The following is a 16,185-nucleotide window of genomic DNA, read 5'->3' on the forward strand; positions in this document are numbered from 1 at the left end:
CACAGGCCAGAAATCAATGGAAGGACATGTTTAAAGTGTCGCTGGGCAAAGGGAAAAAAGGGGGTTGACCTAGAATTCCCTAACTGGTAGATACCTGTCAAAAATGAAGATTAGAATTGAGAAGATGAGGAGCCCTCCTAGCTGTCCAGCAGCAGATGGATGGATAAACAAAAATGCTGATACACAATGGAGGGTTCTTCAGATGTACAGAATGGAAAGATGCTTTCAGGCGATGGGTGGAACTGGAGGGCATTGTGTTAAGTGCAATAAGCCAGATACGACACATCTTCTCACTCATGCAGAACCCAGACTGGAGCACATGTGTATGACTTTGTTGTTGCTGATCTTACTTCTTTACAGGTTAATTAAAGGCTGGAAACACAAAGCTTTGTGTCTCGAGGCTGCAGTCTCTGCTGAGGTAAGATTGGAACAACAATAGGACAAGGCAGGAATCTGCTCAGCACAGGGTCCTAGCTGAGGGTTTCCTGTGGAGAGAAAATAACAGGCTGTGGTAAGTTATGGATATGGTGGTAGTTACTAGAGCAACAGTTAGAAATGAAAATTGAGGCATAAATTAGAAAGTCAATAGAGAGAGAAAATGGAATACTAAAGCCCCCCCCCAATTTAACCCAAATAAGTAAGTAAGTAAGTAAATAAATAAATAAATAAATAAATAAGTAGAAAAATGAGAAACAACAACAACAACAACAACAACAAAAAATCCAGACAGGACGAATGGAAGTGATATAGAAAATAATCCCCAGAGCCAAGCGTAATGGTTCCTGAAAGGACTGGCTTCCTGTGGGAAAAGTCCTAACAAACACTGTTAAACCCACTATATCACATAATCCTAGCTCCACATAGACTCAATAGTCATATATATGATAATGTATACAGATTAAATTAGTCCGAATGGGTTATTAATAATTTCCATTTACTATCTTGTACTCAAGAGAAAAATTTTAGGATGTTTTTACCCGGCAGTTTCAGCAAGAGGCTTGGAGGTTCTGCCTCGCCACAGGAGACACATCTTTAAGCCCACACCTCCCCTCCCGAGTCATGGAAGGGATCCAATTCTGAGTGGAGTTTGACTTCCTGAGAAGGAGATTCTCGGGTTCTGTCACTTTCTTACCCTGGCTTGTGCTTGACTTCTGCCCTCGTCGTCTCCTGAAGGGCGAGGGAGACAACTTAAACATGGCGGCCAGACATAGCCGCAGATCCCTTACAAGAACTCCGAGTCATCCAAACAATCACAACCGAAAGTCGGGTGAGTGTGGGAGAGCGCTCTGAAGGGGGCAGACGGAAGGACTGAGAAACTGTCATGGGTCCTGCAGACACAAGCGGGGTTTTATGATTGAGCAGAGTCCTGGGAGACACCACAGGAAGAGTAATATGGAAGGGGGCAGTGGGACAGTGACACCAGGTGAGACGTCTGTCATTTGGATTTGTGTTTGCACAGACTTAGGAATTATCCATTTCCTTGGCCTGTGCTAAGTGGAACACCCTAAGTTATTATGTTCTTAACAACAGATCAGGACGCTTGTCACCAGCTGCTCCAAAAAAGGAAGGCAGCACCCCATGGGGCAGGCTTCTCCAGTCCTGGGGCATCCATCATAGAACGCAGCTGGTGGGCTCTGAGGCTCCTTCTGTGGAGAAGGAGACTTTCTTTAGAAACTGTCTCAAGTGTGTTTCTGTCGCTGCTGCTGTAACAGGAACATGGGCAACTCAGCCTCTACGTGGCTGTTTTTCTCCATCTATAAACTGTGGAACGTGATATTTACAATATGCCCAGCTGATGGGGAGTCTCATAAAATAAAGTAATTATGAAGACTTTTATGTTATGTGTGTGATAAAATAAAATTGACACCATTTCCCCAGCCTTTAAAACAACACACAGTGAAGTCAATGTGCCATTTTACAATGATGCATGCAACCTAATTTAAATACCAACCTTAGTCACTTGTAAAATTGAAAAGAAAAAATAATATCCAGGACTTACCCTCTTTGACTTAACTGAAAACAAATACACCCTGTTTTCTTGTTCCCTAATGACCTCTTGATAGTCACAAGAGCCAAGCTACACCTACATCAAAAATGCAATTATTATAAACCCTATATTATATATAGGCCCTAGAGAGAATTTTTAAAAATCTTCCTTGTTGATATTTCTGAAGAGGAATTAAATCCAAAGGATAGATTCTCAACCATCTGTTTGCAATATAAGTTTTCTTCTTTTCTAGTGGAATTCAGGCCATAGCAGTCAGATGACAGAAAAAAAAAATCTTAATTCTGATTTTACCCCCCTGAGGTGTAAATGGCAGTTTTGTGACTTGCTGAAGGCAGTGTCCAAGTGGCAGGAGTGTCCCCATGTCCAATGTCCCCTCACTTCCTGTTGTCTCAGACCAGAAGCCAATCAAGCAGGCAATGGCAAAATCAGTTATGTGATTATTTCCTGACCCTAGCACTTGAGAGCTGTATCCTACTTTTAAATGTGGCCAGCTTTCAAAGCCTCTGAGCAACATTAAAACAAACACACCCACGGATGCAGCTCAGCAGCGATCCCAGGGCTCCCACTCACAAGAAACACAGAGCAATCAGACCGTAGCTGACTGTGTGGCAGAGGCCTTCAAAGAAAGAAGCACAAAGCATCCGAGGTCAAGAAACCCAAGGCTATGTAATAATTTGCTCCTAGGTTTTCCACCATGGTTCTGATTTTTAAAGACGTGGGGATTCCCCATTGCCTGTAGCTCATTAATCATAGTAGCTTTTGATTATGAAAAGTGCAGTTCTGAAGATAGAACTCCAGGACTTGGCAGGGAGATTCTATGCCTGTCCTTTGAATGTGCCAGAACCCTCTGAACCCTGCCAACTCTGATTGCACTTAGCATTAATTGAAGATGCTGAGGAATATAAGCCTTTCTGAGTTTAGCCACCTGGAGCAGATTAAAACCTTTGTCCTGCTGGTAAAGTGGTCCAGGGATTGGGAATACAGGGCTGTTTTAATCTTTTCCAAGTCAGGCTGTTTAGAAATATCCATACATCAAATGTTCACTGGTCTCATACACTTTCCTTCTCAGGGGAGAATTCAATTACTAGTAACACGAAGTGGGATTAACTTGTCGTGGTGAGCCATCTGGAGAAAGAAGGCCACCACCCTGTAAATATGCAGAGATTGGCCACTGTGCTTGGGAAGTTGCTGACAGAGCTCCAAGCTGCAAGTAATGTTTTCTCTGAGAGACATTTCAGTTAACCTGGTGAAAACAAAACACTACTAGAGTGGATTCTAGGCTCCCTGTGGGCTGCAGTCCTCCTGGGCCACAGGGTGGTCTCAAAGACCACCTTGAAAGATCTTTTAAAGACAAAGAACTACCGAGAAGCCTGAGGCTGTATGACAAACATGACCAGGAAGGCTGGTGAGTCTGCAAATAGGCAGAGACTAATACAGACATTACTGAGTTGGTATTCAATTTTGGAGATTATTCTGGAGTGCTCACTCCCTTGAAGAATAAAGAAAAGAAAAGAAAAAAAAAACTAGAACACTCCATAGGCTAAGACAGGAGGATTCAAACTCAAAGTCTGCCTGGGCTATAGTGCTACAATCTACCTTAAAGGGGAAAAAAAGGAAAGAAAAAACTTAAATTAACTTTAGAAAACAGAGGTCAAATGAATGGCTTTACAGTTCAATGGAAAAAAACAAAACAAGTAGCCGAGTTCAAGGGGCAAATATGATGTAACCCAGGAGATCAAAAGTCAAGCCAGTGTACCCTGGAAAGAGTCAAGTTCTCCCATAATGTAGCCAGCCTTCAGAGGCATTAAGATGGCAGTTCTCTAGAGGAAAAGCTAACCTATACCAAAAAAGCAATTGACAATTCAGTTGGGAATGCACCATGATGGAGAACAGACAGATTGATTAGAAACTATGGTTTATTTAAAATTAGCTTTGTTAACTCTTTAATGTCTTTATAATTAAAATCGCCAACAACCTATTCGAAAAGCATCTTCCTTAATTTGCAAATAAATTGCTATACATTCAAACAATACTTAGATTGCCAAATTGTGATGTTGCAGGAGGAGGTTGCTTGTTGGTTCCTGGTTACCTGGCTAGCTTAGACCCAAAATAATCACATAGAAACTGTATTAACTGCTTGGCCCATTAGCTCTAACTTCTTATTGGTTAATTCTTACATCTTAATTTAACCCATTTCTATTAACCTGTATATCACCATGAGGTTGTGGCCTACCAGCAAAGTTTCAGTACGCCTATCTCTGGTGGCAGCTCCATGGCTTCTCTCTGACTCTGCCCTTCTTTCTCCCAGCATTCAGTTCTGTCTTCCTTGCCTACCTAAGCTCTGCCCTGCTATAGGTCCAAAGCAGTTTCTTTATTCATTAACCAATAAAGTCAACACATGGACAAAAGGACCTCCCACACCACTATGATACATAACCACATTGATTTTGAGCAATGTGCATAAGGCTTGTAGGCACAGTTGAGGGGGCTAAAATAAAGCGGATGTGAAAACTCAGCAAACTTTCAGCTCATCTCAATTTTGAGGATAAGCGTAAAAATCCCCACTCCAAAAAAGATATTAGCAAACTAAATCTAAAAATGTGTAAAACCAATCCATATATAATGCCACAAAAAGTGTGGATCTGAAGACTGAGTTTAACAGTAGCAGAAAATCTAGATTTGACACAAGCAAGGGTTATCTAAAAGCAGGGAACCTCAATTGAGAAAAATGCCTCTATAAGTTCCAGCTGTAGGGCATTTCGTTAATTAGTGATTGATAGGGGAGGGTCCAGCCCATGGCAGGTGGTGCCATCTCTGGGCTAGTGGTCCTGGATTCTGTCAGAAAGAAGCTGAGCAAGTCACAGGGAGCAGACCAGTAAGCAATAGCCCTCCATGTCGTCTGCTTCAGTTCCTGTGTCCAGGTGCCTGCCTTGCGTGAGTGCCTGCCCACACTGTTTTTGGTGCTGTGAGGGAAATAAACCTTTTGCTCCCCGAGTTGCTTTGTCATGGTGTTTCTTCACAGCAATGGTAGCCTTAACTATGACAATATTCATTCAGGACAAAACCTCTAAATTCTTTTCTATAGTTTTTATAGTCAACCTGACACAAACTAGAGCTACCTGGGGAGAGGGAACCTTAGTAAAGGAATTGCCTGGGTCAGGCTGGCCCAGAGGCATGTCTGTGGAGAATTAGCTGGATTATTTCTTGGAACTATTCCTCAGGCAGGTGGTCCTGGGCTAGCTAGTGACAAGGAGAAGCAAGCCCTTAAGTAGCGTTCCTTTGTGGTTTCTGCTGCAGTCCTGTGTGCACGCTCCTGCCTTGGTATCCCTAGATGGTAGATTGAAGTCTATAGGCTCAACAAACCTTTTCCTCCCCAAAGTTGCTTGTGGTCATGGTGTTTATCACAGCAACAGAAAGCAAACTAGGGCACCTAGCAAGAAATTAATTCTCAAAACTGTAGAGCAGGGCTGGGGAGACAGCTCTTGAAAGCATGAGCCCAAGAGTCCAATCCCAAAACCAACATGAAAAGCCTGCAGGAGCCCGGAAGGGAGAGATGAGAGGATCCCAGGACAGTCGCCTAGTGTCATATGTAAGCCACAGGCCACTGAAAGATCCTACCTCTAAAAACAAGGTGGGTGATTAGGACACATGAAGTTGACTCCAGCCATGCTTGTCTATGCTTCTATGTCACCATTTGGGATCAGAAGTTCCAGGTCAGCTTATGGTACACAGTAAGATCCTATGGGAGGCAGAGACAGGCAGATCTCTGGGTTTGAGGTCAGCCTTCTCTACAGAGTAATAGGACAGCCAGAGCTACACAAAGAAACCCTGTCTCAAAAAACCAAACCTAAGCAAAACAAACCCAACCAACCAACCAACCAACCAACCAACCAAACACCAACCCTAAAGGCTTGAGTTAAAGCCCAGTAGCTGCCTAGCATGGGCTTTATCTCTAATATTTAAAAAGAAGAGCAGAGGGGCAGAGAGCCCTACAACAAATACATGAGCCAGGGAATTGTTAAAAGTATTTCTCTCCTGTTGGGTACAAAAGCAAGGGAACCTGTCTTCTATCACGATTTCTAGTCAACATTTCTTGTGTGTCCATGGCAGTACAGTAAGAAACTAAAGGCAGTGGACAGGAAACGAAATAAGGCAATGTGATGATAAGATTGTTTTTATAGAAAATTGAAGAAATGCGTTAACACAACTGTTGCGTGTTAAGGAGAGAGTTTGGTGAGACTAGCAGGGAAAATGCCAATATGCTACAGTTCCATATAAACAAACATGATGTATTGGAACACATAAGTTAACACACACAACAACAACACAACTTACAAGGCTTTTACCAATAAACTTAACAAAAGAGTTCTGAATCCTTTCTGGCTAATAACTGAAATATAGAGAACACATAAATGAATGAGAAACTACAGGAGTCCTTTCTGCATTAATTTATTATTTTGATGATTAAAAATTATTTAAAAATCAATGATCTCTTCCTTAATATCAAAATTCAGTGCAGTTTTAGACAATATCTCAAGTTATTTTATGTTTCAAAATTTTACATGGTAGATGACTCTATACTTAACTTTATGAATCAAGAACTAATAAAGTTTTGAAAAAGTAAGAATCATGTTTATCAAATACTAAGGCTTAAAATAAAATTATAGGGCTGAAACAAGGTACAACAAGGCAGCGATAGACATTAGACAATAAAACAGAAAAGACAATTTAATGAATGGTTAATAAATGAATGTGTAGCCGGGCGATGGTGGCGCACGCCTTTAATCCCAGCACTTGGGAGGCAGAGGCAGGCGGATCTCTGTGAATTCGAGACCAGCCTGGTCTTACAGAGCTAGTGCCAGGACAGGCTCCAAAGCCACAGAGAAACCCTGTCTTGAAAAAACCAAAATAAATAAATAAATAAATAAATAAAATAAAAAAAATAAATGAATGTGTAGTAAAGAGTTCTAAAATCATGGCCTCCAGATAGGAAAAGGCGAAATCATTTCCTACCTCACTCTACACATGGAAATCCATTTTGTGTAGAATAAAGTTTTAACTTCTGAATAGAAAATACAAGAAAACCATTATTATATTAAGAATCATTAAAATAGACTTGAAAATCCATAGATACAAAAATTTTAAGTAAAATGTCGAGTTAGAAAAGTAAGTTAGAGTTCATTGGTGGTGCGTTTCTTTAATCCCAGCACTCAGAGTCGGAGGCAGGCAGATAGATCTCTCTGAGTTTGAGGCCAGCCTGGTCTACAGAGTAAGTGCCGGGACAGCCAGGGCTGCACAGAGAAATCCTGTCTTGAATAACCAACCAACCAATCAAACAAACAAACAAAAATGTAAGTTAGGGGCTGGTGAGATAGCTCACTGGACAAAATAGTTACTGCACAAGTGTGCAGAACTGAACTTGATCCCTAGTAATCATGTTAAAATCTGGGCATTGTGGCCCATGCTTCTAATTCCAGCATGGAGGAGGTCTATACAGGAGGCCTATCACCCTATCTCAAAGAGCAAGCCCTTGTTTTACAACACAAAGAGGACAGTCCTTGAGAAGCAGCACCTTAAATTGGTCCTGGACCTCACATATGCCTACACCTGCATGCACACCCCTCCCCCAGCAAAGAGACCCAACCTAAAACTAGACATATCAGCACACACTTACAATCCCAGAGGCAAGAGAAAGGAGGATGCTTCAAGCTTGAGATCAGCCTGGTCTACACAGCGAGTTCCAGGCAAGTCAGGGATGCATAGTGAGACTCTGTTTTAACAAACCAAAAGAAAAAAAAGCGCCTAGGCATGGGAGGAAAAGGAAAACTAAGTTGGAAAATGACACACAATATACACAAGGATGAATAAATATATCATGGCATAAAAATTATAGAGCTATCCATCAATGAACCCAACACCTTACAAATTCAAACATCTACACAGACGATCACTGAGTCCTCTTAATCCTGTTAATAATTAGGGAAATAAACATTAAAAATCAATGAGAGCCCAGCATATTGGCAAAGGTATTGTTTGTTAATGTGTACCACAGGGCTCTCTGTTTATTATCCTATTGATTTTCCAGTTTGGGATGAGCACTTTTTTGTACTTTATTGGCCATTCACGTATGGCTGATGTACGTATATGCAAAATGCCTTAACATGTCCTAATCTTCAACATTCCAGCTCTTTCTTCACCAGAGAGCACATTGTTCCATTTGTTATCAAAAGCTGTAAAGTAACAACCATCAGGGAATTTAAAATCATTTGAATGTCTACTTCCTCTCCTCACTGACATCATATTTCCAGACGACTGATCCAAGCGCAGAGACTGACTTGTGCAGAAGGAAATAGCTGAAAACAGAAACCAATGTGTGTGTCATGCTTTTCTACCAAGCCGATTGTTCAAATCTTACACAGAGACCATCAGAGGTGCCCCAGGAGGTTAGTTTCTAGGAAATCTCTAGGTTGAAATGAGAGCAAACTGACCATCAATATTGAGTTGTGGTCAGATGAAAGCAGACTACGTTTCTTTGAGGAGAACGGCTCAGGGCAGAGCTGTCTCACCATTCCTTCTCAAATAGCTTTTTTATTTTTTATTTATTTGTTTGTTTGTTTATTTATTTATTTATTTTGAGGCAGGGTTTGTCTGTGTAATAGCCCTAGCTATTCTGAACTCACTCTGTAGACCAGCCTGGCCTCGAACTCACAGAGATCCGCTTGCCTCTGCCTCTCGCATGCTGGGATTACCACCACCGGAACCCAAACAGTTTTAAGTAGAGAAAAGTCTGCTGACTTTTGATCTGCTATCCCACGTTGGCAGTCAGTCCGTTTTATTCCTTTGTGGATTTAATTATCATTTTGGTGGACACTTCATCTTATTCTTTTAGGGGCTTAGTTAGCGTTAATTTTTTTTTCCTTGTGGACATCGTTTCTAGATACACAGAGAGCTGACCTTGGAGAGCTTGGCCTTTGGTGAAGATTCTCACAACCACACCCAGGCACCAGCAGAGCAGTCTCTCAATCTCGCAGAAACATAAACAATACAGTTTAAACACAACATGGACTTGTTTGCCTCTCATACAATGGAAATTTTAATGCACACAGCTCAGGGCTTGACTGTTGCCTCCACAGTCGACGACACCCAGACTCCATGCATACTAGGAAATTGTTAGTGCTCCAGCCATTACAACTAATCCCCAAACAGCAAGAGAAGGAAAGGCAGAAATAGCTGTGCAGAGTCAGCTGCTCTCTAACAGGCTCTCCTAGCTGCCTTCCAGGACTGGTGCTTCTTCCTTTTCCAGAAACCTGTCAAGTGGTCACCGTGAGCAAGAGAGTGAGCACGTTGTCACTTTCAGCAGAACGAAAGGATCTGTTTGTAAAGAAAGCAGGAGAAGCATGGTTGGTCAGGCATTTAAGAGCCTAAGCTGTCTAGTACTCAAAATTAAGGGTAAATATTAAGTGAGTTTAGGTTAGGACCATATGGCCAGGCATATAAAATTAGCCCATGATCTTTCTTGATGATGAGTTGAACTTAGGCAAATGGTGGTGGTGGGGTGGGGACAAAAAGGGTCTGTACAGGGGCATGATGAAAGTTCTCAAAGCAGTGGAGAGAGAAAAAGGAGAGGGAAGGAGGGAGGGAGGCTTTCCGCTGGTTTCTCGGGGAGTGTGAAGATCCACAGTGACAGCCCCAACCTGGCAGATTCCACCTCCAGAGATGCAGATGCTATAGTATTGATGAAAACACACTGATGTGTTGGTTAATAGGAAAGGACAGAAAGACCGTAAACAGACCCTTACATTAATTTAAAAAAACAAAACAGGGGCTGTAGAGATGGCTCAGCGGTTAAGAGCATTGCCTGCTCTCCAAAGGTCCTGAGTTCAATTCCCAGCAACCACATGGTGGCTCACAACCATCTGTAATGAGGCCTAGTGCCCTCTTCTGGCCTTCAGGCATACATGCAGAAAGAATATTGTATACATAATAAATAAATATTAAAAAACAAAACAAAACAACAAACCTGATTTTCTCCCGTGGTTGTGGGAGCCTAAGGCCTCATACAGGTTAGTCAACTGTTCTCCCACTGAACTGCATCCTCAGCCAGACACTGATCTGACAAGGATTCAAAGTCAGACATAGAGAACAAAAAGTGTCACCTTATTAAAACAAAATAGCGTAGCTCAGATGGGAGTAGACTAAAACGTAAAACTCAAAAGTATGAAATTAGCAGAATAAAACAAACAATATTTGTGCTTTTGGACTAGCAACCGTGTCTTAAATATGATACCCACAGGCCCCCACAGACTATAAGAAAATGGTAAAATAAATTTCCACAAAATTAAAAATTTCTTATCTTAAGATACAGTTAGAAAATAAAAAACAGGACCCACAGATTGGGAGAGGAGAAGTTTGTAATGAAAATATTTGAAGGAGGATTTCTGCCCAGAGACTATATAAAGAAAGAACGTTGAAAATGTCATAAGTAATCTAATAATAAATGATACAAAAAAAGTGTATAGATAATTTTTTAAGGGGAGTTTGTGGTCTGCAGTTTAAGTACACAAAAAATGCTGGGTAATATTAATTGTCAGACACTGAAAACAAACACCCCACAAGAGACACCGTGAGTAATTTAATTCTGTGTAGTGATGTACTCCCATAAGCTCAGTCCAGAGGCAGGAAGATCCTCAAAAACAAAACAAAAACACAACAACCAAAGAAAAGGCCTGGGTAACCAACTGAAAGGAAGGGATGAGTAAACAGGAATTTTCTTACACCGATGGTAAAGCAGCCGCTGCGGAGCTCGAGACTGGGCCATTCCCTCTCCAGATGTCCACACAGGAGACAACACTTCCATCCACCCGAAGACGATGGCACAGGAACGTTCCTGGTAGCTTTGTTTTTGATGTGAAAAAATTAAAAAGAGCCTAAACAGTATTGCTCAACTGGCTGAATATCGTTTAGTATAGTGGAATACTACTCAGAACAAAAAGGGATTTGTGCACAATTATTAACACGAAAGACCAAGTAGCCACGTCCAAATAATTACGCTGAGTTAAGGAAGCCAGATAAAACCAACTATAACTCATATGACACAGCGTTCACACACTCTGGAAAACGTAAGCAAACTGAAACACAACAGGTTTTAGGCTAGGAATGATCCCAATGGGAGGGAGGTTCATGTGGGAACAGGAAAGAGTTGGAGGCGGTGACGCATTGGAACCTGGTGTTTGGCTGAGGGTCCAGAAACCCAGGTCAAACATAAACGGTGCAAAGAGCAAGCAGAAAAGTTATGGAGTGGGGGTGGGGTGGGGCACTAACCAGGAGCGAGAGAAGGGAGGCAGAGAGGGAACCTGGGCGGAGAGAAGGGGCCAGGCGGAGAGCGAGAGCGGGGGAGGGTGGGGGCGGGAACCCGTTGGTGCCTGTTATCATGGCGCGCCTACTGAGAGCATTGCGGGGCCTGCCCTGGTTGGAGGTGTCTGGGCGACCAGTTCGGGGTTGTGCGGGGTCGGGACGCGGGGACTCAGGTAGGTCTTCTGTCGCCGCCGCCGCCACGTAGCTTTCGGTTTCATTGTCCTGGCTGTCCCGGGGCCGCCTCCGGCGAGGCCTTAAGAGCCTGGTCCTGGTGACCCGCCGCCCCTTGCAGCGGGAGTTGTTGAGCACCGAAGTGGGTAAGCTTGGTGTGTTGTGGGAGCATTAATTCCGGAAAGAGTCCGGGCAGGGTACAAATTCACTCCCACGCTTCCACATAATTCGTTTATATGTTACATTTTTAGTTAGGGCACAAAATCGTCAGCGTCAGGTGCCATAGTCAGTGACCCAGAGGCGGCCAACAGCTGTATCTCGCGCACCCTCCCCTGAGCTGGAGTTAGTCCTTTGCCCTGTACACACCCGCTTGCTGCCTCCTGTCCTGTGTGAGCTGCCCACTGCAGTCTCGTGGGTGCTCGCTGCCATGCTGCGTTTGTCTGTGTGAATCTAGGACCTGAGATGTGTGCTAATCATTCTAGTGTTCCCAAGTCATTGTTCGTGGCTAAGAGACAGAATGGGGGTGGGGTGGTAAGTGCTTTTGGTCAATTTGTGAGTTGAGGGAATAGGAGCCACCAATTTCGTGCCCCTGTGGTTTCGTGCCCTGGCAGCTGCTCTCTTGACCTCCTTTCCATCCCCCTTCTTTTCAACCCAATTCTATGTATTATGCTTCTTTTGGAAATCTTTTTAGGCCCTTGTTACGTTAAAATTTTAGTGTTCAATAAAAATATGCCCTGAGATTGTGGACTGTTAACTGACCCAGCATGACTTCCGGTTAGAACTTCCCTCCTTCCTTTGGTATCTCAGCAAGACTTTGCAAGCCCTAGTGGGCTGAAGCTGTTGCTAGTCCTTTTAGCTGAGCGGTTTTAGTGGAAACTTCACGGAACTAGTGCTGTCAAAAGCAGCTTGATGAATAGTCCTGGGAGCTGAGAGTCTTCAACCATATTAAATTTGGCCAGACACCAGAACATAGAAGAGCTGTGTAACTTACCAGACAGCCCCTCCAGGGAGTTTACTCTACGGAAATAATTCAAAAGAACAAAACTGTACATGCAAAGACCTTAGCAGTATTGCTCTCAGGACGGGAAACTGGCCTCAACCCAAACTGTTAAGGAATACTTAAGTAAAGCTCGAAGGTCCAGGTCAACAAACTGCATCCATTAAGAATGAGAAGCAGGTGATGGTTCTGTGGTTATGGTCTCGGCTGTTCCAGTCTCTGCTCTGTGCCCCTTACTGGCTTTGCTGTGTGAGTTGGGCCTCCATAACAAACACTAAGTAGGGGGCGTAAATAACAGGTATTATTTGCAATTTGGAAGGCTGAGGGGTCAAAGATCAAGGAGACAGATTTGGCTACCAATGGGGTCTTGCTTTCTGACTTAGAGAAGTCCACTATCCTACACATGTCCAGATGGGTTTCCTGCAGTGCAAATGCAGAAGAACCTCATTTTCTTTTCCTCCCCTCTTGTCTTCTCCTACCCATCTCTTCCAGTATTGGAGATAACAATATGACAATCTTTAATGTGTATGAACTTAGCAACAGGGCATCAAACTGCATCAGGGAAACAAGAGCAGGGAGGAAGAAGGAGCCCACCATGATGGTTGGAGTGGAGAGTTCCAGGAGGTGATTAGAAGCGCAGCAGGCCTGTCTACCACGGAGGAAAATCCAAGTTTGGGAGTCTGCATGTTGGCCTGGGATTTGGAGATATTAAGGCAATAAAATTTCCAAGAAGGCAACATGGAGGCAGAAGGAAGCCTAAGACAGGACCCCTCCTCCCCCCAGGCAGGTTTAGTAATCATTTGAATCTGTCTTTGCTTATTTGTTTTCTTTCCTTTATTATTTGTAAGTTAAAGTGCTGAATGATTATAAACTCCTTCCAGAGTTGAATAATGAAAACATTTATTATCAGAATTAAGCTTTTTGTCCGGGTTGGCTTTTATCTGTTTGTTTTGTTGTTATTGCTGTTAACTTGACACAAGCTAGAGTTATTTGAGAAGAGGAACCTGCCGTTAGAGTACCTGTAGGCAAGGCTGTAAGGGCATTTTCTTGATTGATGATTGCTATGGAAGGACCCATGCCACCGTGAGCCATGCCATCCCTGGGCGGGTGGTTCTGGCTGGAGAAGAAAGCCAGCTAAGTGAGCTATGAAGAGCAAGTCAGCGAGCAGCTTTTCAGGCTTCTCTGTTCCAGTGTGGCCTCCAGCTCCCCGACTGCCCTCAGTGATGGAGTGGGACCTGAGTTGTGAGATGAAATCAGCCCGTTGTTCCCAAGCTGCTTTTGGTCATGGTGTTTCCTCACTGCAACAGAAACCCTAACTAAAATGGCTTTGTACCCACCTTAACTAAATACTGTCTTGTCCTAGAGGCTTTGTGTTAGTGTGTCCATATAAATACAATAGGACAGAAGTAATAATGAGCAGGAGAAACAGAACAAAACGTGGATACAGATCACTAAGCACAGTGACAATTTAAAGTCTAATGGTTAGCCGCAGGAGGTCAAGGCCAGCCTAGACAACATAGTGGGTGTGACAGCCTGAAATTTTCCAGACCTTATCTTAAAACAAACACAAGCAAACAGATAACAGACAGATTTGCTTTGGGGAAGATAAAACAGGGATCTCTGTGTAAGAGAATTTTTAAAATGCAGACCTCACTGGCAGACAAAAATGAAGCTATCTTTACAAGAAGCCAGAGAAGAAGTGTAATAACTCTGCCCTCAAAGATCATCTCTATCCAACCCTCACTGCTCCCATCTGGGCCCTGATGGAAATCACTTTTCAGAACTAGCGTGTGGTGCTTCTGCACTACTCCTGGGCACACACCTGAAGGATCCTAAGTGCTACCTCAGGACATTTACCCGGTCACGATCATTGCTGCCCTATCCGCAATAGCTAAGAAATGGAACCAGCTGAGATGTCCAGCAGGTGATGGAAAATATCGCACAGACGTGGAGTTCAAAGCCACCTGGAAAAGAGTGCCAGACTCACTTCAGATAATATTAGCCAAATTTATTAAAACTGCTAGCATGCCGCAGTCTCTAAATGCTGTGCAGAGACAGATGAAGGAAATCTTTGGCTTTTAAAGGCAAAACCCCAAGTTCTTGAATATCTATCAAAGCAAGTTAGGGAGGCCAGAGAACTGCACTGCCAAGATAAGGTTGTCAAGGTGACCTCCAAGTAGTCCTTTTTTATTTATTTATTTATTAAAGATTTCTGTCTCTTCCCCCGCCACTGCCTCCCATTTCCCTTCCCCTCCCCCAATCAAGTCCCCTTCCCTAGTCAGCCCAAAGAGCAATCAGGATTCCCTGCCCTGTGGGAAGTCCAAGGACTACCCACCTCCATCCAGGTCTAGTAAGGTAAGCATCCAAACTGCCTAGGCTCCCACAAAGCCAGTACGTGCAGTAGGATCAAAAACCCATTGCCATTGTTCTTGAGTTCTCCGGACAGAAATCTCAAGGTCCAAATCAGGAGCAGAAGGAGAGAGAGCACTAGCAAGGAACTCAGGACCACAAGGGGTGCACCCACACACTGAGACTATGGGGATTTTCTATTGGGAACTCACCAAGGCCAGCTGGCCTGGGTCTGAAAAAGCCTGGGGTAAAACCGGACTCGCTGAACATAGCGGACAATGAGGACTACTGAGAATCCAAGTGGTCCTTGAATATCTGCATAAAGCAGGTTACAAAAGCCAAAATCAGGAGCTGGCCATATCATTACAAGCAGATGGTCACTGCCACACAGTTTTGAGTGGTGGTCAAGAAGTCAGGGTTTTCAGGAAGTTATCTTTGAGAAACAAGTCAGAGACACACAGCTATTAGGTACCAAGGTGGATGCCTATTCCAAAGGGGGGCTTCTTTAGCCGTCACACAGTACACACACACGCACACATGCACACACACACACACACAGAATGTAACTTTATCCACCTCTAAAGAAAATGAAATCATAGTATTTGTAGGACAATCTGTTAGCATTCAGGCATCTGGACTGGCCTGCGTTGGGGTCCTGACAGGATACATCCTCAGCTGTAGCCACTAAGAGCGCCCCCTCTGCATTCACTAAGTTCCCTTTAAAAAGGGCCATGCTCCCCTCCCTCTGTCCCTCCCTCAGCCTTTCTCCTCCCTTCTGCTGCTCCTGTCCCCAGACACTAGTCTCCTCTCTCCCCTAGCCCCTTCCCATTTTTCCCACTTCCTTTCTTCTAATAAAAAGCCCTCCACATGAGCTCCTTAGCATGGCTTCTTTCTCTCTCAAGCCACTTTTTTAGATCACAACAAAATGAGTGGAACTTGAAGTCATTGTGCTAAGCAAGGCATTCCAGACCAGGAAAGACAAACACCTCACGGTTTTTCCATGTACAGATCCTCCATTTTCATTATATATTTTAATGTATTTGTGTGGGGAGTCAAGATACAGGTCATGAAAGTAGATGGAAGATGTGGCGTAGAGGAGAGGCCATAAAGGAGGTTGTGGGGAAAGGGGTGACAACATGTGTACAAAAGGAGACTGGGGAGCAGAGGGGTGTGGAGGAGGATGGCGGAAGAGCAATGAGAAAACCGCAGATAGATGGGAATGCCCTAGTGAACCATTACTCTGCATGCTACATTTTAAAGTCATTTTTAAAATTTGCAAAAAGGGGGCTGGAGAGATGGCTCAGAG

The 16,185-nt window shown here is 43.5% G+C and overlaps 1 protein-coding gene across 1 annotated transcript in view; it reads left to right on the forward strand.

Moving 5' to 3' along the window:
- Window positions 1–11,317: 11,317 nt before the first annotated feature.
- Window positions 11,318–16,185, forward strand: part of Msrb2 (methionine sulfoxide reductase B2) — a 21,517-nt gene continuing 16,649 nt past the window's right edge. Inside the window, exon 1 of the mRNA XM_005354675.2 lies at window positions 11,318–11,535. Coding sequence (XP_005354732.1) covers window positions 11,439–11,535 — 97 coding nt within the window. The 5' untranslated portion in view covers window positions 11,318–11,438. The remainder of the gene's footprint in view (window positions 11,536–16,185) is intronic.

The sequence above is a fragment of the Microtus ochrogaster genome, chromosome 16, assembly GCF_000317375.1.
Source record: "Microtus ochrogaster isolate Prairie Vole_2 chromosome 16, MicOch1.0, whole genome shotgun sequence".
Lineage (NCBI taxonomy): Eukaryota > Metazoa > Chordata > Mammalia > Rodentia > Cricetidae > Microtus > Microtus ochrogaster.